At 40.6% G+C, this 21,752-nt stretch overlaps 1 protein-coding gene across 2 annotated transcripts in view; it reads right to left on the bottom strand.

Annotated features, from left to right (window-relative positions):
• Positions 1-18,918, bottom strand: part of KIFBP (kinesin family binding protein) — a 38,194-nt gene extending 19,276 nt beyond the window's left edge. The window contains exons 1-2 of one of the 2 annotated variants that reach the window (XM_022590741.3): positions 18,391-18,918; positions 11,635-11,733 (exon numbers count right to left, since the gene is read on the bottom strand). In XM_022590741.3, the coding sequence (XP_022446449.1) occupies positions 11,635-11,733; positions 18,391-18,816 (525 nt within the window). In that variant the 5' untranslated portion in view covers positions 18,817-18,918. The remainder of the gene's footprint in view (positions 1-11,634; positions 11,734-18,390) is intronic. The other variant, XM_022590742.3, reaches the window with a different exon arrangement.
• Between the last annotated feature and the right edge of the window lie 2,834 nt (positions 18,919-21,752).

Below are 21,752 nucleotides of genomic sequence, written 5' to 3'. Positions count from 1 at the left end.
ACTAAACTCCAAATAGCAGCCATGGTTTCCATTAAAAAAAAAAAAGTGACCTTACATTCTGGATGCAAACACTAAAAGCATCACAACTTGGGGGACTTCCCTGGTGGTCCAGTGAGTAAGACTCAGAGCCCCCAAGGCAGGGGACCGGATTTGATCTCTGGTCGGTGAACTAGATCCCGCATGCATGGTGCAACTAAGAGTCCACATGCTGCAACTAAGAAGTCCGCATGCTGCAGTGAAGATCCCACCTGCCGCAACTAAGGCCCAGCGCAGACAAAAAAAAAAAAGATACCACAACTTGGGTCCCTAGAATTCACAAAAAGTAAAAATGACTAAGCCAGGAAGCAAGGCACAAGACAAACACAATAGATAAACTGTTCTTCAAAGACCTCCTTAAGAAGTTTGAGGGCCGTTTTGTATGCTTAGCCCTATCCTGATGAGGGAAATTAATCAATGTATTTTTTATGTACATACTTCACTGTTATGACCATCACACTTCATCGTGTGACACTAACAGTCAAAATAGTCTCCTCTCTTAACTAAAATATAGGTATAATTAAGTACAAAGAGTTTTGCTATGTGTTTTATGTTTCCATAATAATACCAGGTTTTTTTGGCTGCATTGGGTCTTTATTGCTGTGCGCAGGCTTTCTCTAGTTGTGGTGAGCGGGTGCTACTCTTCGTTGCAGTGTGCGAGCTTCTCATTGCGGTGGCTTCTCTTGTTGTGGTGCACGGGCTGTAGGCGCACAGGCTAGAGTAATTGTGGCACACGGGCTCAGCAGTTGTGGCTTGCGGGCTCTAGAGCGCAGGCTCAGTGGTTGTGGCACGCAGGCTTCATTGCTCCGCAGCACGTGGGATCTTCCCGGGCCAGGGATCAAACCCGTGTCCCCTGCATTGGCAGGCAGATTCTTAAGCACTGCACCACCAGGGAAGTCCCTTTATACCAGTTTTTAATGAAATATTATAGGTGTTCGGTCTCTTCACATTTTAAACTAACAATTTCATGAGTAAGAGTGTGAGCCGAAAGTCACGAAAGGCAACTAACATCTCAGTCTGGCTTTGTGGTGTTCTGCTCCTCTTAGCACTTTAGGAGGAAAGTTAAAACGCCAAGGTAGAAGATCCATGACTTTTAAAATTCTGCAATTTGGGGATATATTTCTCAGAAAAAAAGTATTAAGGGCTATAAACACATATTCTAAATGTACATTCTAATCCAATCAAAAAATGGGCAGGAGACCTAAATAGACATTTCTCCAAAGAAGAAATACAAATGGCCAACAGGTACATGAAAAGATGCTCAACATCGCTAATTATTAGAGAAATGTAAATCAAAACTACAATGAGGTATCACCTCACACTGGTTAGAATGGCCATCATCAAAAAAATCTACAAACAACAAATGCTGGAGAGGGTATGGAGAAAAGGGAACCCTCCTACACTGTTGGTGGGAATGCAAATTGGTACAGCCACTATGGAGAACAGTATGGCGATTCCTTAAAAAACTAAAAATAGAGCTACCATATGATCCAGCAATCCCATTCCTGGGCATATATCTGGAGAAAACCATAATTCAAAAGGATACATGCACCCCAGTGTTCACTGCAGCACTATTTACAATAGCCAGGTCATGGGAGCAACCTAAATGTCCATCGACAGATTAATGGATAAAGAAGAGGTGGTACATATATACAATGGAATACTACTCAGCCATAGAAAGAGAATGAAATAATGTCACTAGAGCAAGATGGATGCAACCAGAGATTATCATACTAAGTGAAGTAAGTCAGAAAGAGAAAGACAAATACCATATGATATCACATGTGGAATCTAAAACATGGCACAAATTAACCTACCTACAAAACAGAAACAGACTCAGACATAGAGAACAGACTTGTGGTTGCCAAGGGGGGTAGGGAGGGAGAGGGATGGACTGGGAGTTTGGGATTGGTAGATGCAAACTATTGCATTTAGAATGGATAAACAAGAAGGTCCTAATGTATAGCACAGGGAAATACATTCAATATCCTGTGATAAACCATAATGTAAAAGAATGTATATATGTGTATAACTGAGTCACTTTGCTGTACAGCAGATTGGCACAACTGTAAATTAACTATACTTCAATAAGAGAAAGGAAGGGAGGGAGGGAGGAAGAAAGGAAGGAAGGGAGGGAGGAAGGAAGGGAGGGAGGGAGGGAGGGAAAAGGAAAGAAAAAAGGAAAGGAAAGGAAAGAAAAAAGAAAAATAAAATAGGTAACCAACAAGGACCTACTGTATAGCACAGGGAACTCTGCTCAACATTCTGTAATAACCTAAATGGGAAAAGAATTTGAAAAAGAATAGATACTTGTATAACTGAATCACTTTGCTGTACACCTGAAACTAACACAACATTGTTAATCAATGATACTCCAGTATAAAATAAAAATTAGGGACTTCCCTAGTGGTCCAGTGGTTAAGACTCTGCGCTTCCAATGCCGGGGGCCCGGGTTCAGTCCCTGGTCAGGGAACTAGATCCTGCATGCTGCAACTAAAGATCCCACACATGCCATAACTAAGACCCAGCACAGCCAAATAAATAAATAAATGTTTAAAAATATATTTTTTTTTAATAAATAAAAATTTTAAAAAAAACTAGGGACTTCCCTGGTGGCGCAGTGGTTAAGAATCCGCCTGTAAAGGCAGGGGACACAGGTTCGATCCCTGGTCTGGGAAGATCCCACATGCCACGGAGCAACTAAGCCTGTGCACCACAACTACTGAGCCTGCGCTCTAGAGCCTACGAGCCACAACTACTGAGCCCACGCCCCACAACTACTGAAGCCCGCATGCCTAGAGCCCATGCTTCACAACGAGAAGCCCGGGCACCGCAACGAAGAATAGCCCCTGCTCAAAAGTACATTTTAAAATTTCTTGTGGGTGTAATTAACATGTTGATTTGCTCCAATCTTCCTCCTCCAGGGGAAGCTTGTCATGCGTCAGGACCATATTTTATTCATATTTGATTCCCCTGCATTATGCATAGTACCTGGCACAAAGTAAAAACAATAAATGTCTAGTGAATTAAACCGACAAAGCAAATAGGAACGCTTAGTTTATGCACTCTGCTTACAGCACATTTCTTTTATCTGCCATCATTATTTTGGTACAGATATGGAGTCCTCACTACACTACACAGTTCTTAAAGGAGCATTTCATACTTGTGTTTTAGACTAAGTCCAACTACTAAGGGAGGCAGTAGGATATAGTGGTTAAAAGTGTGTGGTGTGGAGTCAGACCACGTTAACAATAGGTTGTAACCCCAGCTTTGCCACTTACTGGTGTGTGGACTTGGGCAAGTCATGTAATCGCTTGTGCATCTGTTCCCTCATCTATAAAATAATAAAAATATCTATCTCTTGGGCTTCCCTGGTGGCGCAGTGGTTGAGAGTCTGCCTGCCGATGCAGGGGACACGGGTTCGTGCCCCGGTCTGGGAGGATCCCACATGCCACGGAGCGGCTGGGCCTGTGAGCCATGGCCATTGAGCCTGTGCGTCCAGAGCCTGTGCGTCCGGAGCCTGTGCTCCGCAACGGGAGAGGCCACAACAGTGAGAGGCCCGCATACAGAAAAAAAAAAAAAATCTACCTCTTAAGTTGTCGTGAGAATTAAATGAGTTAAAATTTGTAAATCACCTATAACAGTGTCCACAAGTGCTACTATAAATGTTTGTTAAATAAATAAAGTATCAATAAGTGGGAATACATCAAACATTTTAAAAAAAACTTCTGCACAGCAAAGGAGATCGTCAACAAAATGAAAAGGCAACCTATGAAACGGAAGAAAATATGTGCAAATCATATATGCAATAAGGGGTTAATAGCCAAAATATATAAAGAACTCATTCAACTCAATATCCAAAAAAAAAAAAAATCTGATTAGAACATGGGCAAAAGATCTGAATTTTTCCAAAGGAGACATACAGATGGCCAACACACAAATGAAAGCGCGCTCAACATCACTAATCATCAGGGAAATGCAAATCAAAACCACAATGAAATATTATCTCATACCTGTTAGAATGGCTATTATTAAAAACACAAGAAATAACAAGTGTTGACAAGGATGTGGAGAAAAGAGAACCCTGCTGCACTGTTGGTTGGAATGCAAATTGCTGCCACCACTATAGAAAACAACTGGAGGTTCCTCAAAAAACTAAAAGTAGGGCTTCCCTAGTGGCGCAGTGGTTGAGAGTCCGCCTGCCGATGCAGGGGACACGGGTTAATGCCCCGGTCCGGGAAGATCCCACATGACGCGGAGCGGCTGGGCCCGTGAGCCATGGCCGCTGAGCCCGCGCGTCCAGAGCCTGTGCTCCGCAACGGGAGAGGCCACAACAGTGAGAGGCCCGCGTACCGCAAAAAAAAAATTAAAAATAGAACTACCATGTGATCCAGCAATTCCACTTCTGTTTATTTATCCAAGGGAAACAAAAACACTAACTTGAAAAGTTATCTGCACCCCATGTTCACTGCAACATTTACAATAGCCAAACATGGAAACAACTTAGTGTCTATCAATGGATGAATGGATAAAGAAAATGTGTATACACACACACACAATGGAGTATCATTCAGCCATTAAAATAAAGAAGAAGAGGGCTTCCCTGGTGGCACAGTGGTTGAGAGTCCGCCTGCCGATGCAGGGGACACGGGTTTGTGCCCCGGTCCGGGAAGATCCCACATCCCGCGGAGCGGCTAGGCCCGTGAGCCATGGCCTCTGAGCCTGCGCGTCCAGGGCCTGTGCTCCACAACGGGAGAGGCCACATCAGTGAGAGACCCGCGTACCGCAAAAAAAAAAAAAAGAAGAAGAAGGAAATCTTGCCACTTGCAACATGGATAGAACTTGAGGATGTTATGCAAAGTGAAGTAAGTCAAACAAGGAAAGACAAATACTACCAGTGATCTCACGTGTGGGATCTTCAACCAACCAACCTCACAGATACATAGAACAGATTAGATTTGTGGTTTCTAGAAGCAAAAGGTTGGGGGGTGGTCAGAAAGGGCAAATGAAGGCAGTCAAAAGATACAAACTTCCAGTTATAAAATAAATAAGGCCTGGGGATATAATGTATAGCATGGTGACTATAGTTAATAATTCTGTATGATCCAGCAATCCACTCCTGGGCACATATCCAGAGAAAAGCAAAACTGGAAAAGACACATGCACCCCAGTGTTCATTGCAGCACTATTTACAATAGCCAAGACATGGAAGCAACCTAAGTGTCCATCAACAGATGAATGGATAAAGAAGATGTGGTACATATATACAATGGAATATTACTCAGCCATATAAAGGAACGAAACTGAGTTATTTGTAGTGAGGTGGATGGACCTAGAGACTGTCATAATGAGTGAAGTAAGTCAGACAGAGAAAGACAAATATTATATGATATTGTTTATATGTGGAATCTAAGAAAAGGGTATAAGGACTTCTCTGGTGGTCCAGTGGTTAACACTCTACCGTTTCCACTGAAGTGGGCACGGGTTCAATCCCTGGTCAAGGAACTAAGATCCTGCACGCAATGGGTCCAGTGGTTAAGACTCTACCATTTCCACTGCAGTGGGTATGGGTTCAATCCCTGGTCAAGGAACTAAGATCCTGCACGCCGTGGGGCACGGCCAAAAAAAAAAAAAAAAAAAGGTACAAATGTACTTATCTACAAAACAGAAATAGAGTTGCAGGTGTAGAAAACAAACTTATGGTTACCAGGGGGTAAGTGGGGGGAAGGGATAAATTGGAAGATTGGGATTGACATATACACACTACTATATATAAAATAGATAACGAATAAGGACCTACTGTACAGCACAGGGAACTCTACTCAATACTCTGCAATGGCCCTTATGGGAAAATCTAAAAAAGAGTGGATATATGCATATGTATAACTGATTCACTTTGCTGTACACCTGAAACTAATACAGCATTGTAAATCAACTATACTCCAATAAAATTTTTTTTTAAATTCTGTATTGTATATCTGAAAGTTGCTAAGAGAGTGGCTTTTAAAAGTTCTCACAAGAAAAAACTGTAAATATGTGTGGTGATGAATATTAACAAGACTTACTGTGATCATTTCATAATATATACATATTTTGAATCATTATGTTGTACACCTTAAACCAATATAATGTCATATGCCAATTATAACTCAATTTTAAAAGATTTAACATAAAAGAGCAAAAAATTAGCAAGAAAACACAAACGAGTAAATAAATGTAAAAAACCATGAACACTTTCAAAAGAGAAAATACAAACAGAAAATAATATTTTAAAATTAATCTCTTTAATCAAAGAAATTTGAGTTAAAATGAGACCATTTTGCCTATATTAGCAAAGATTTTTTTTTAAAGCTATATAAGGAAAAGTTGTGAAGGAGATGAGAATTCTCATACACCAGTGGAGTAAGGATACATTAGTAGTCTTTTTGGAAAGCAATTTTATAATGTGTGCCAAATGCTTTTAAAATGGTCGTCTTCCAAATACTGTATGGTATCACTTGTACGTGGAATCTTAAAAAAAAAGGTGAACTAGAAACAGAGAGTAGAATGGTGGTTGCCAGGGGCTGAGGTGATGGGGGAAATGGGGAAATATTTGGCAAAGGGTACAAACTTCCAGTTATAAGATTAATAAGTTCTGGGGATCTAATCGTACACCATGTTAACTATAGTTAATACTTCTGTATTGTAGGGACTTCACTGGTGGTCCAGTGGTAAAGAATCTGCCTTCCAATGCAGGGGACACGGGTCTGATCCCTGGTCAGAGAACTAAGATCCCACATGCCGCAGAACAACTAAGCCCACATGCCACAACTACTGAGCTCGTGCACCTCAACTAGAGAGCCTGCATGCCACAACTACAGAGCCCACGCGCCCTGGAGCCCGCATGCCACAACTAGAGAAGAGAAAACCCACAAGCCACAACTAGAGAGAAGCCCGTGCACCGCAATGAAAAATCCTGCATGGCTCAACAAAGATCCCGTGTGCCGCAACTAAGATCCAATGCAGCCAAAAATAAATAAATAAATAATAAATCTTAAAAAAAAAACTGTACTGTATACTCAAAAGTTGCTAAGATAGTAAATCTTAAATATTCTCATCACAAAAACAAAAACAAAAAAAAAGGTAATTATGTGAGGTGATGGAGGTGTTAACTAACCCTGTTATGGTAATCATTTGCAATGTATCTGTGAATCAAATCATCACACTGTACATCTTAAACGTACACAGTAGTATATACATCAAGTGTATCTCAAATCTGAAAATAAATGAATGAATCAATGTTTAAAATCCCTCTGGCTTATAAGATTGTGTCTCTTTACCACCCCCCCACCCAAAACCTACTAATAAATAACTCTTCACAACTACATTTTCTTTTTTATTATTCTATATTTGAGCAATTTTATGGAGAAAAAGAATCCCTTTAATACACTAACTATTTAACTATAATATTACCTTGGAAGGTAGCATGGTAGAGTAGAAAGAACCAAAGTTTGGGGTCAGATGAACCATATTTAAATTCTGATGGTGTCACATAGTATATGCTAACCTCACTGAATCACCAACTCCTCACCTATAAATGAGAATAACAGTACCTCTTTCATAGTATTGTTGTGAGAATAAAATGTAGCCTGCTTAAGCACTCAATAAATACTAGTTTTTATTAGTTACATCTTCTAAAACTAAAATGTTAGTTTTATGAAACTAAAATGTTAGTTTTTATATCATCTAGTTCATCTTTGCAGGGCCTTACCAGGAAAAATGTTAATATAGTTGTAATCAAGGTGTACATATTATACCCCTTTTCCATGTATTGATGATCTAAATATTTATCATTTTAATGGTTATATCACATTCCCTTGCTAAGAGTATCATAATTTATTTAACCATTCTGCAATTATTAGATAGTGTATTTCTAGTGACTCTGCATTAACTACTTTATCATCTGATCCCCGTAACACTTCTGTATTGTTGAGACAGGAGGGGTATCCCCATCTTACAAATGAGGAATAGGTGGCACAGAAAATTTGAATTCTCCCAAGTCAGTTCATTACAACGAAAGTCAAACGAGAAATCCCAGGTTTCCTATCTTCAAATTCAGTGATTCTCCACTCTGTTTAGATCTCTCCTTTATCTAGAACTACATTTTGTATCTACAGATTTTTAAAAATGACATTCTAACTTCTGCCACCATTAGGTCAATAATTTATGAAATATTAAAAATATTTTTATTCAGAATTATTAATTATTGACTGATACCAAGCAAGTAGAAAACCATATAAGCAATTAAACTTCTCCAACTGAACACTATCTTACATATTTTAAAACTGAAACCCTCCATTAAATTCATTCAAGCATTCACACGGTAGTAACACTGTTCCTTTTTTGGTTGATCTGGCTGAACAAGGCAGAATATCATTCGTTATCAAGAAATAGATACTGTTCTAGATGCTGCAGTGAATATAATAGTAAAAATATCCTTGTTGTCCTGGAGCTTATCTTTCCAGTACTGAAGATGGGTGATAAATAAATCATTAAAATGAATATGTTAGTGATAAGTGCAAAGCAAAAACAGCAGGAAAGGGGGATAGGATAGGAAGTGCTGCGGAGGGGTGGTCTACAGTGTCAGATGAGTGGCCAACGAGTCCTCACTAGATGGGAGATGTCTGAGTCAAGATCTAAAAGAAATGGGGCTTCCCTGGTGGCGCAGTGGTTAAGAATCCGCCTGCCAATGCAGGGGACATGGGTTCGAGCCCTGGTCCGGAAAGATCCCACATGCCGCGGAGCAACTAAGCCCGTGCGCCTGCGCTCTAGAGCCTGCGAGCACACCTACTGAAGCCCGTGTGCACCTCAACGAAGAGTAACCCCCGCTCTCCGCAACTAGAGAAAGCCCACACGCGCAGCAATGAAGACCCAACGCAGCCAAAAATAAACAAATAAAATAAATAAATTTATTTTAAAAAAAAATCTGAAAGAAATGAGGGAGTGACCAGGTAGATATCTAGGGGAAGAGTGGCATTAGCAGAGGAAACAGAGAAGGGCAAAGGCCCTGAGTTGGGAGCTTGTCTGCTGTGTTTTAGAACAAGATGGCCAGTATAGCTAGAACAGAACAAGACAGGGGAGAATAGTAGATGAAATCAGAGAAGTAATGGTAGCCAGATCAGAAAATGAACTTGCCGAACTTGCCGGTCTTCAAGGGTCTTTGGAGTCTGAGTAAGATGGGAAAACCATTGAAAATTTTGAGGAAAGGAGTGATGTGGTCTGATTTACCTTTGAACTGAAGGGGGTATGACAGCAGGAAGACCAACTAGGAGACTACAACAAGAGATGATGGTAACAGCAGTGGTCTGATTCTAGACAGAATTTAAAAGTAAAGCCAACAGAATTTGCTGACGTATTAGATAGTGTGAGGAGAAGAGGCATCTCCAAGGTTTTAGGCCTCAACAACTGAAGAAAGAAGCTGGTGTTTATAGCAAGCAAGGTAGGGAGAGGAAGGCTATCAGAAACTCAGTGTTAGTAGTTTTAGAGATACCTACTCCATAAAAAGTACAAGTGCCAAATCAGCAGTTGGACAGACAAGTCTGGAATTAGAGAGGTACAGACTGGGGATATAATTTGGGAGTCATCAGCACAGAGATGATATTTAGAACAAGGGAATGAATGCAGATGGAAAGAGAAGACATCCAAACACTGAACTCTGGGTACCCCACTGTTCAGAGGTTGGGGATATAAGGAGGATGCAACAAGGACTGAAAAGAAGGAAAAACAGACAAGCAGAAGCTAAATCTAAAAAGTATGTCAAGGAAGAGAGACTAATCAACTGAGCCAGAAGCTAGATTGATCAACTATGCCAAATGCTACTGATAGGTCAAATAAGATGAGGACTAAGAATTTACCACTAAATTTGGCAAAGTATAAATCACTGGTGAACTTGATAAGACATTGATTCTTAACCCTGGACTTGAAAAACCTCAAAATATCTGGTTATTTAAAGAAGTGCTTGGGACTTCCCTGGTGGCGCAGTGGTTAAGAATCCGCCTACTAATGCCGGAGACACAGGTTCTAGCCCTGGTCTGGGAAGATCCCACATGCCGTGGAGCAACTAAGCCCGTGTGCCACAACTACTGAGCCTGCGCTCTAGAGCCCGTGAGCCACAACTACTGAAGCCTGTGTGCCACAACCACTGAAGCCTGCGTGCTTAGAGCCCATGCTCCGCAACAAGAGAAGCCACTGCAATGAGAAGCCTGCGCGCTGCAACGAAGAGTAGACCCTGCTCATCACAACTAGAGAAAGCCCACATGCAGCAACGAAGACCCAAAGCGCCAAAAATAAATATTAAAAAAAAAGAAAGAAGTGCTACACATAGCCTCAAAACAAAATTAACTAAATCCATTTTAATTTTAGAAGACTGCCAAGTTTTTTTTTAATAGACTTCATTTTGTAGAGCAGTGTTAGGTTCACAGCAGAGCTGAGTGGAAGGTACAGAGATTTCCTATCTACCTCCTTGCCCCCAAACATGTATAGCCTCCTCCAGATTGCCAAGCGGTACGTAAAATTTACTAAGGAAATGAACAGTAACACAGTGGTGTTACAAAGTTCACCTTTGTAGGACCGTGACCCTCTAAAGTAAAAGTTTTCAATTTAGGCTCTCCAGAGCCCTAGAAGTTCTACAGCATCTCTTTTGTACTACCACAATGGGGAGGGAAGAAGGTATCTGTAGTGGATTGGGCTCAGGGTTCTTCTGATCTGTTTAACCAGAGTACCTCAATCAGTTTTTACATACTGTATTTCAGAAGGGTTTTACAGTTAAAAAAAAAAAAGTTATTGAAAATCACTGCCCTGAAGCAGTGGTTCTCAAAGTGCAGTGCTCAAACTAGCAGCAGCACCTGGCACCTTGTTAAAAATGCAAATTCTCAAGTCCCAACCCAAACCTACTGAATCAGAGTCTGGGGATGAGCATTGTGGGTTAACAAGTCCTCCAGGTGATTCTGATGCATGCTGAAATTTGAGAACCAGTGCCTCCAATATTTCAGATATTTTGCTTAGGTAGTTGTTTGCCTTCCTTTAAGCACTGCTATCCTCAGTGGAAATCAAAACAGAAATTTTAGATTATAGATGAAAACATGCAAATATCAGTATTTTAGGATATTAGAATAATATTTCTTACACAATTATATTTGGATTAAGGCTGCCATTAGACCTTATCCAAGGGGTATTTTTAAGAACTCTGAAGTTTTTAATATAAAATAATTTCAGCTATTAGATGACCACCTAGACAGCTCTATAGAGAGGTCCCAAAGTATACTGAAAAGTCATATTCCAATATTATGAGTGAGGAATTCTTAATGTCAATTCTTGACTAGTTTCAATCAAAGATTAAAATTTAGGGACTTCCCTGGTGGTCCAGCGGTTAAGACTACAGGCTCCCAATGCAGGGGGCCCAGGTTCGATCCCTGGTCAGGGAACTAGATCCCACACGCCGCAACCAGAAGTTCCCGCACACTGCAATGAAGATCCCACGTGCCACAACTAAGACCCAGTGCAGCCAAACAAGTATTTTTTTTTAAAAAAAGATTAAAATTTATCTGACATGCAACATACCTCTTTCATATACTGATTATATAGAGCTTCTGATGATTCTAGATAAGCTTGTGCAGTTTCAATTTCTTCTCTTTCAGACCACAAGATACCCAGGTTATTCTGGAAAATAAAGACAAATAATGACAATAAAAATCTTCCAATGAAGTAGTTTTCATAGTTTCAAAGTCAATACTTACCTATCAGATAGTATCAATACCACAGTCTGATTAACCATGAATTAATTATTCATAATACTACTGTCCTTACGTCGTGGGAGGCAGCCACTAAGATGGATTCCCTGGTGATTCCTGCCTCCTGGTGCTCATGCCCTGTATAATCTCTTCCCCTTAAGTCTGGGCTGGATTTAGTGACTTGCTTCTAACAAATAGAATATGGCAAAAGTGATAGAAGGTCTCTTCCAACATCAGGTTACAAAATACTGTGGTTCCATTTTGGGTGCTCCCTCTTGCTTGTACTCTCTGAGGGAAGCCAAATGCCATATTCTGAGCCACCCTATGGATAGGCTCACATGGTCTGGGAGGTCAACAGCCAGCAAGGAATCGAGGCCCCTCAGACCAACAACCTGTAAGAAACTGAATCCTGCCAACAACCACGTGAGTGAGCTTGTAAGTAGGTTCTCCCCAAGCTGAGCCTTCAAGTGCAGCCCCAAGCAGGCCAACAATCTGATGAGAGACCTTGAGCCAGAAGCAACTAGCTAAGCCATGCCTGGATTCCTGTTATAATAAAAGTTTGTTGTTTCAATTTGCTACATTTAGGGGTACAATGTTACATTTTAAAAACTAAGCCAGTTTTTCCCCTGCCACAGGACTCTTTTTATCAGACTCTGTATAGGGAAAATCAGGCCTGTTTACATGGTCAGAATTCAAGACTAGCTCCCCTTTAGACAGGTTACTCTGCCTCCCAATGCTTGTGACAGGCTTTCAGGCACAGGGATACCTCTGAGGCTGGGCTTCCAACATCTTTTGCTTACCTCCCTAGGGAAGGGAACAGAATAAGGAAAACAAAGTTTTTAAAGCAAATTCTTAACCTGGGCCCAAGGACCCACAAGTTACCCATGAAGAGAATTCAGAGTCTATGAATGCAGATGGAGAACTATTACAAACTTATTTTCACTATGTCCTACGAAACAGTATTACAGTACCTGGGATTTCTGTGGCCTATAGAATTGAAAAAAATCTTCATATTACAGCTTGCAGATATCTCAAAATACCATTTATATTCATTAGTACTTTAAAATTATGGAAGTTATTAGACACAGATGTTATTTAATGTGTTAATAAGGAAGCTCATGTATCACTATATCATACATTTGTTTTAAAAATATTTTAGTAACTTCTATGTTATTGGTTTCTTTTATAACCCCTACATTTTATTTTATACATTTAAAATCATTATTCTGTTTCATGAAATGCAGGCTTCAGTAGATTGCAAAAGGGGTACATGACACAAAAAAACATGTTTAGAAACCCTACAGTTTAAAGGTGACATGATCACTGCCCTGAAACACAGACCTCTGGTCTCATGGCTTCATGTAATATACCTATTCTATAATTTTTTTTAAGTGACTTGATCAGTGTTCAGTGTCTAGGACTGCAGGTAGGTCATAGTGATAAATTACTGAGATTGGGCAGTTCTCTCCTCTATATTACTTATGCAATCCTTTGCGGTACCCTGGGGAAGCTTAAAGGGCTCTGGCCCACTACAAATTTACCGATTATTCTGCCCACCTAGCCTCAGAGAATATAATCTCCCTTAATATTCATTTCTTGAATTTAGAAATTAATCCACAAGTCACCTTTTCTCACTCCCTAGGTCAGCTTATTTTTCCTCTGACAACAGTCCTTGAGATACTCCATTTGGCCATGACACCAGCACAACCCCAGAAGACTGTACCTAGCCTAGACAGATTAGCGACACACCCACTACCAGGAACTGGTTAGCCACATTTACTCTATTTTGACGGGATGGTGATGCATTTAGGCTGCTAGATCCAGGGTAGGCTGTGCCACAGAAAGCAACAACTCTGGTGTGTCATAAATCTTAAATCAAGTAGAGACCCTAGAGTGTGTCTACAAACGACTAAAGGCTTTTTTTAACCATAACCTATTGAGGTCCTGAAGTTAAGGACCATGCAAGGGATCTAGAACTGATTTGATTTTTCAAAATTAATAGTGTTGTTTTTTTCAGTGTTTACTCCACATAGGTGACTGCTTTTGACATTCTACATGAATTATTTTTACAATATAAATCCCATAATACATCAGAAAGTACTGTATCATTCACAAAGCAACATCATGTTCTTGCCCTTGGGATAACAGAATAGGTAAGGAAAAAAAATAAATATAAAACAAAAACTGCTAAAAAAGTACTACTGGTGAATTCTACCAAAAATGTAAGGAAAAAATAATACCAACTCTACACAAATTCATCAAGAAAAGCAAAGAGGAAAGAACACTTCCCATCTCATACTAAACCAAAGATACAACGAGAAAACTACAGACTGATATCCTTCATGAACAAAGATACAAAAAATATTAAAAAAATTTTAGCAAATCCAGTCCAACAATATATAAAAGGGTAATATTTTACTCGTTTGGCTTGGCAAAAACTCCAAGTGGAGTTTATCACAGGAAAGAAAGGTTGGTTTAACATTGGAAAATCAATCAATGTAATTCACCATATTAACAGACTAAAAAAGGAAGAAAAAATATCATCTCAGATGCAGCAATGAAATAATGACGCGGATTGAAAGAAGTCAGACCAAAAGAAGAGTATACACCATATGATTCCATTATGAAATTCTAGAAAATGTGGTGAAGGAGGGCAAGGAGAAGGGAGAGAGAATAAAGGAGTGAGACAGGAATTACAAAGGGACACAGGAAACTTTTAGTGGTGATGGATATGTTCATTACCTTGATTGCAGTAACTGTTTCATGCGAATATAAAGATGTCAAAGTTCATCAAATTGTATACTCTAGATATGTGCAGTCTACTGTACATCAATTGTACCTCAATAAAGCTATAAACACACAAAAACCGCCCTCCTTATATATATGTATCCTGGCAGTGGGGAGAATAATCTACTAATTTGTCAAGTTAAATTTCACTCAGGAAATGCAAGTGTATATTGCTGATAGCACAAATTAGAAGGAAAACCAGATAAAAACCATTCCTAAGGCCCCCTTCTTCTGGGGAAGGTCTCCCTTGATAATCTAATGTGGGTCCAGGTCCTGTATATCTATAGTTTCCCAGGAAGGAGACACCAGATTGAGACAAAAGAGTCAGAATATCACAAATTCCCATGGACTGATACTTTCAAACTTTTTCCTACACATACATACACACACACAGGTAGTCTTTTGCCAAAATGGAATCACTCTATGTAATTCCAAACATGCCTTTTAGTCTTCCCTCTCCTCTTAGTATTGATAGTTTTGGTTAACAAGTATAAATCATTATTTCTAATGGCTGCATATTGTTCTTCTGTATGGATGTACCAGTATTTATTTAACTATAGATCTCACTAATGTTTATTCTTTTTTTGAAACTAACAATGCTGTGACAAACATCCATGTTAACCTACCTTTGCATACCTGTCTCAATATTATTTTAGAATACTGATGTGGAATTTTTAAGTCTTTTTTTTTTTACTACTTATTTTATTTATTTATTTTTGGCTGCACTGGGTCTTCGTTGCTGTGCGTGGGCTTTCTCTAGTTGCGGCAAGCGGGGTCTACTCTTTGTTGCGGTGCGTGGGCTTCTCATTGTGGTGGCTTCTCTCGTTGCGGAGCGCGGGCTTCAGTAGTTGCGGCTCGTGGGCTCAGTAGTTGTGGCTCACGGGCTCTAGAGCGCAGGCTCAGTAGTTGTGGCGCACAGGCTTAGCTGCTCCGTGGCATGTGGGGTCTTCAAGGACCAGGGCTCAAACCCGTGTCCCCTGCATTGACAGGCGGATTCTTAATCACTGCGACACCAGGGAAGCCCGAAGTCAAAGTCTTGACTCAAGAGTTTTGATACCTACTGATCTCCAGGAAGTTCTATGAATTTATATTTCCACTAGCGATAATGCTAATGGGCAGTATCCATCTCCTCATTGTTTCTCCAACAATAAACGTAACCAATATCTTTAATAATCTCTGCCAATGTGATACAATTTTTCTATCTCATTCTTTCAGTTTGCTTTATTAGTAGTGAGGTCAAATCTCTCATCATATATAGCAAATATTAAACGTAATAAAATGCTATAGAGTGGTAATGCCATTGGAATAAACAGATCAACTGAACAGTAGAGTTCAGAAACAGACTAGCATAAGCCCAATCTAATTAAAATACTACTGTTGTACCTCCCAGGCTAGTTCCAGTGCATTACTTTTCTTTTCATATTTTTATATTCACTTTTCTTTATTCTTTCAGATAAACATATTCATTTTGTCCAGTTCTAAGAAAAAAGAAAGCCTATTGTGATTTCAGCAGGAATTGCATCAGACCTATAAATGAACATCAGGAAAATATGTTTAATCTTGCCACCTAGGAACATGGTATATCATTCCTTTTAAGATTATCAGTTCTATTACCCCAATACTCTCTTTGTAAATGCAATTTCTGAAAATAATATTTTAACAAGTTTTTGCTTATATATAGAATATTACTGATATTATATATTTACCTTATATCCTCCTGTTTTATCAGACTAATAGTTCTAAGACTTTTACAGTTGATGACTTTAGGTTTTTTAGGTATATAAGGATCACATATAAAAATGATGATTTTTGGGGCTTCCCTGGTGGCGCAGTGGTTGAGAGTCCACCTGCCGATGCAGGGGACACGGGTTCGTGCCCTGGTCCAGGAAGATCCCACATGCCACAGAGCGGCTGGGCCCGTGAGCCATGGCCGCTGAGCCTGCGCATCTGGAGCCTGTGCTCCGCAACGGGAGAGGCCGCAACAGTGAGAGGCCCGCGTACAGCAAAAAAAAAAAAAAAAGATGATTTTTACTTTTAAAGATTAATATTCTTATTTGCTTTCTATACTATTGCAACGGCCAGAACATCTAATCAAGGTTTTGTTCCTGGTTTTAGTAAAAATATCTCTAATAATTCACCCTTCAGAAAAGGCTGACTGTTCAAAATACTGTAATTCATTGAGCGTACGATGTCACAAGCTTTAAGACACAATTATTTTATGTATCAACAAGAAAACATTGCCAAGAAAATTATGACACAAAATCAATCAGCTGTAAGATGGATCCTGATTTCAGAGATATTAATCTATTTAAGAACATGCATATTAAAATCAATAAAATACAGCAAATACTGGAGATCCTATATTACATTAAGGAAGGTTTCTAATTCAATTTTTGAGATATTGAAGTACTTTTTTTAATGTTCATTAAGATTTTAGGCAGCCAAATGGTTGAAGAAAATTTCAAATAACTGAGATTTTGTTTGAATTCAATATCTTATGAATTTCATTAGATCATTCATCCACTCAACAAATATTTAGAATGGGCCTATTATGTGCCAGGGACTGAGATTACAAATAGTGAGCAAAAAGAGATATAGTTCCTGTTATATGTAGCTTTTCATTTAATTGGGCCATGATAACAGAATATAACCTATACAATTTCCTTTTTAATTCTGAGGTTTTTCTTTGAGACCTACTCACCATAAGATCAATTGTGGTAAATGTTCCCTGGATCACATATACTAGGAACTTGAACTACTGAATGTAAGGGTTTGTGAGCTTACTTAAGCAAAGTACCTGACACAATTAGTTCATACAAGGGCTTCCCTGGTGGCACAGTGGTTAAGAATCCACCTGCCAATGCAGGGGACACGGGTTCGAGCTCTGGTCCAGGAAGATCCCACATGCTGCGGAGCAGCTAAGCCCGTAAGCCATAACTACTGAGCCTGCGCTCTAGAGGCCGTGAGCCACAACTACTGAGCCTGCGTGCCACAACTACAGAGCCGGTGCTCCACAACAAGAGAAGCCACCGCATTGAGAAGCCCGTGCACCGTAGTGAAGCGTAGCCCCCGCTCTCTGCAACTGGAGAAAGTCCGCGCATAGCAACAAACACCCAACGCAGCCAAAAAATAAATAAGTAAATAAATTAAATATACATAAATAACTTTAAAAAAAAGTTCATACATATTTGTATTCTGAACTGTTATGTTCCTGACCACAATGTCAGACTTATTTCTTAATAAACCAAGCACCATATAAATAGGAAACAAGTATTTTAAGAATTCAAAGGTAGGAGGAAGAGGTCAGTTCAGAACAAAATGATCCAAAGAAAGTTATATATAAGTATGAGGTGAGTCTTGAGATCGGTTTTGAAGAACAGGCAGGAATTCCCTGGGAAGCAAACGAATGACTATGGCAAGAACAGAAAGGTAAGATTTTAGATACTTTGTTTCAAATTAAGAATGTACTCTGGTCATTCTTTACAATTTCCTTGAGACCTTAAATTAAGAAGTAAATTACCTTGGATTTTTCTTAACAGAATGAACAGGATTTGGAATGGTGGAGAGTTGGAGGCTCTCGGGAAAGCAACGCGTTGACCACGACTACGCAAAGCAATTAAGTAATGCTGGTGGAGTGTGCGAAGAGGGTGGAGAGGGAGTTTGGAAGCCGCTTATCACAAAAGTGCGAACACGTGGGGACAAATCGTGTCTTATACGTTTGCCTTTGGTCTCGGCAAGAGTTGGGGCCCCTCGCCACCCACTGGCCTCCAGCCAACACCAGGGCCGGGCTCGCTCTCACCTGAGCCTGGATGTAGAGTGAGACGCAGTCGTGCGACAGTCGGTACTTGCGCAGTAGCCTCAGGCATTTCACCAGATGCTCCTCCCCCGCCGACAGCTCCTCCGTGTCGATGTGGTTCACCCCGAGATGGAACTCAATAACCGCCCGCCTCACTGCCCCCTGGGCGACGGGCCCCTCGGCCTCCACCAATTCAGCCGGCAGTCCCAAGGCGTGGTCCCCTGCGCCCAAGCTGTCATCGGCCTGAGGTCGCTCATCCTCGTCTTCAGGCGCAGGGCCCAACAGAGCCTTGACCTCTTCCAGCAGCGCCCGGGCGCTGTATTTGGATTTGTACGGTTCCTTTTCCGGGTTTTTATGCAATTCTACCCGAGACAAGGCTAGCGCAGCCTGGAATTTCTCACGAATCTCGGCCCACGGAGCATCCGCCATAGCGTCCTCCACAGCCTCGGTTTCCTCAATGTTTGCAAACAGGACTCCCGCCTTCCTTCTGCTTTGCGACACTTCACTTACGGCCCCCGACAGCCCTACGCCTGCGCACTGCAGAACGCTATCCAATGACGTCCGCCAGGGGAAAGGCAATATGCTTGGCAGTGACCAACGGGAAGGCGCAGTAGTCACCATAGCAACCGTTGTCATGGAAAGGAACCTGTCCTGGCGATAGTCCCACCTCCAGCCCCGCCCTCTGCGGTGGTGAGTCTCTCTCTTGTTGACCCGGTGAAGTTGTAGATGCTTAAAAATATCGATTGACTTCAGCAGATCACAAGGAAATATTGTTTACAAACATATCTGGTTAAGTACTCTCGTTAATTGATATAAGCTGAAAGGCAGAAACCTTTTGACAGTATATAACCCAGCCCATCACTGGATAAAAATGTAACAAGGATCCGTGTATTGTTATTAATGCATAGCTTCGGGACTTCCCTGGTGGTCCAGCGGATAAGACTCCGCGCTCCCAATGCAGGGAACACGGGTTTGATCCCTGGTCAGGGAACTAAGATCCCACATCCCACATGCCGCATGCCACATGGCGCGGGCAAAAAAAAAAAAAAAATACATAGCCTCTATGAATGTAAAAAGCACTGAGTGATCGAAAAGCATTTTCACTTCAACCCTGAAATACAGGTTGTAGGGATATGTACAACATCTCAAAGTAATACAACAGTTAAGTGCCAGAGCTGTGACAAGACACTTCAAGCAAGGCTTTTCCCATTACATAACTTTCCAAAATTATCGTCAAATACGAGGGGCGGGGGCCAGGCCGGAGAAGGTTTACTCTCAAGAGCTGGGTATATAAAATGCTTTGAGATACACAAAGGAGCACCGATTTTGGAGGCTCATAGACACAAAGTTTGAATCTCAGATCTGCTTCAAACTGATTAGCTTCTAATTTTCTAAGCTTTGGGTTTCTCAAGTAAAACATAAATGATAATATTACTTATCTCTACAGAATAATTATTAGGAATAAATGAAATTAAACATCTGTCCTTTATAAATGTTAGTGCTCCTCAGGATTCTTTCCTAAATTCTGTCCCGGGGAGATGTTACCCACTTCCAAGACTTTCATTACATGGGCTGCTCACTTTCAAAACGGGTCTCCAGGCCAGATGGCACTCTGGAGCTCCAGAGTGTAATATTCATCTCTCAACTGGAACAACCGCTCCTGAATGTCCCACTGACTCCTGTATATCAGTATGTTCAAATTGGAACTAATCAGTTTCCTCTTCACATACCCCTTCCCTCCCACACCAAAATTTGCTCTTAAGTTCTGCATCTCAGTGACACCACCATACACCAAGCTGATGATTTCGTACACTCACTCTCCTTTCTGCTCTCATCATTAAGTGTAAAACCCAGTACTAGCCACCTCCAGTCCACCTTCTGAAAAGCTCTTACATGGGTCTACTTTTCATCTCCAGTGACTTAGACCATCATCTTCTGAATTACTTTTAACAGGTACTCTTGCTGCCAGTCTGGCTTCCTATCAGAGCATTTTCCACAACACTTCAAATGACTAATTCGTTCATTCAATAAATATTTAAAATGCCTGTTATTTGCCTGGCACTGTTCTAGGATCTCGAAATTCAGCAACTAAAAAACTTTCTGCCCTAGTATAGGGAAAGACATTAAATAAACTATAAAGTAATGTCAGATGGTAAGTGTTATGGAAACAAAGGAGGAGATAAGGAACGTTAGCAGGTGAGGCAAGGTTGCTATTTTTATTTATTTATTTTTGGCTGCATTGGGTCTTTGTTGCCGCGCGCAGGCTTCCTCTAGTTGCAGCGAGCAGGGGCTACTCTTCGTTGCAGTGCGCGGGCTTCTCATTGCAGTGGCTTCTCTTGCTGCGGAGCACAGGCCGTAGGTGCGCAGGCTTCAGTAGTTGTGGCACACGGGCTTAGCTGCTCTGCAGCATGTGAGATCTTCCCACAACTACTGAAGCCTGTGTGCCTAGAGCCCGTGGTCTGCCACAAGAGAAGCCACCTCAGTGAGAAGCCCGCGCACCGCAACGAAGATTAGCCCCTGCTCGCTGCAACTAGAGGAAGCCTGCGCGCAGCAACAAAGACCCAATGCAGCCAAAAATAAATTAAAATAAAATAAATTTATTAAAAAAATCAGTAGTGTAAAAAAAAAGTCATAGTAGGTGCTCAGTATATATCTGTTTGTGACTAGGAAAGTGATTGGCACATGGTTAATAATGGTATATCATTACTATGAACCAGTTAACATTCTATATTTAAATCATCTAATCCTCAGAACTCTGTGAGATACTATTATTATTCCCATTCTGCAGATTAGGAATTGAAGTCTAGAGAGATTAATAATTTATCAAAGGTCACATACAATAAATAGGCAGTTTTGCTCCAGAGCCCACACTTTTAATCATTATGCAATACTGTCTTGTAGTAGGAGCTCAATAAACCACTGCGATACACAGTGCTGACCTCTAAAGACCTAGCTAGAAGAATGCCCAGATGAAAACTAAAATAGCCCAGATGAAAATTAAAATAAAGATTTTTTATAAATGTAAGGATAAATCCTTAGACAGACACACCTGAGAAACACAAAGACATAGGACTAGGAAACTCAAGATGGGAGAGTTCTGCCTGCCATTTGGGGAACAGTCCCTGTGGAAATTGTCCAATGAATGGCACAGAACACAGGTCACCGTTAACACAGTGACCTGACATTTAGGCAATGATCACCTCTTGCTGTTAACATCAAAAGACAGAGGGACAACTGGACACTGGGTACACTTCTCGATCTAATTATCTATTATGTTAGATGCAGGGGGACAAGGAGCTTGTAAAGTGACAGATGGAGATGTCTCAGCAAAATTCAGAATGTGGCAGAATCTATAGAACAAATGG

Source organism: Delphinapterus leucas, chromosome 16 (genome assembly GCF_059928025.1).
Source record: "Delphinapterus leucas isolate spDelLeu-1000000601 "Yukka" chromosome 16, BTC_Dleu_Yukka2, whole genome shotgun sequence".
NCBI lineage: Eukaryota > Metazoa > Chordata > Mammalia > Artiodactyla > Monodontidae > Delphinapterus > Delphinapterus leucas.
This window is presented reverse-complemented; position numbering and strand designations above follow the sequence as displayed.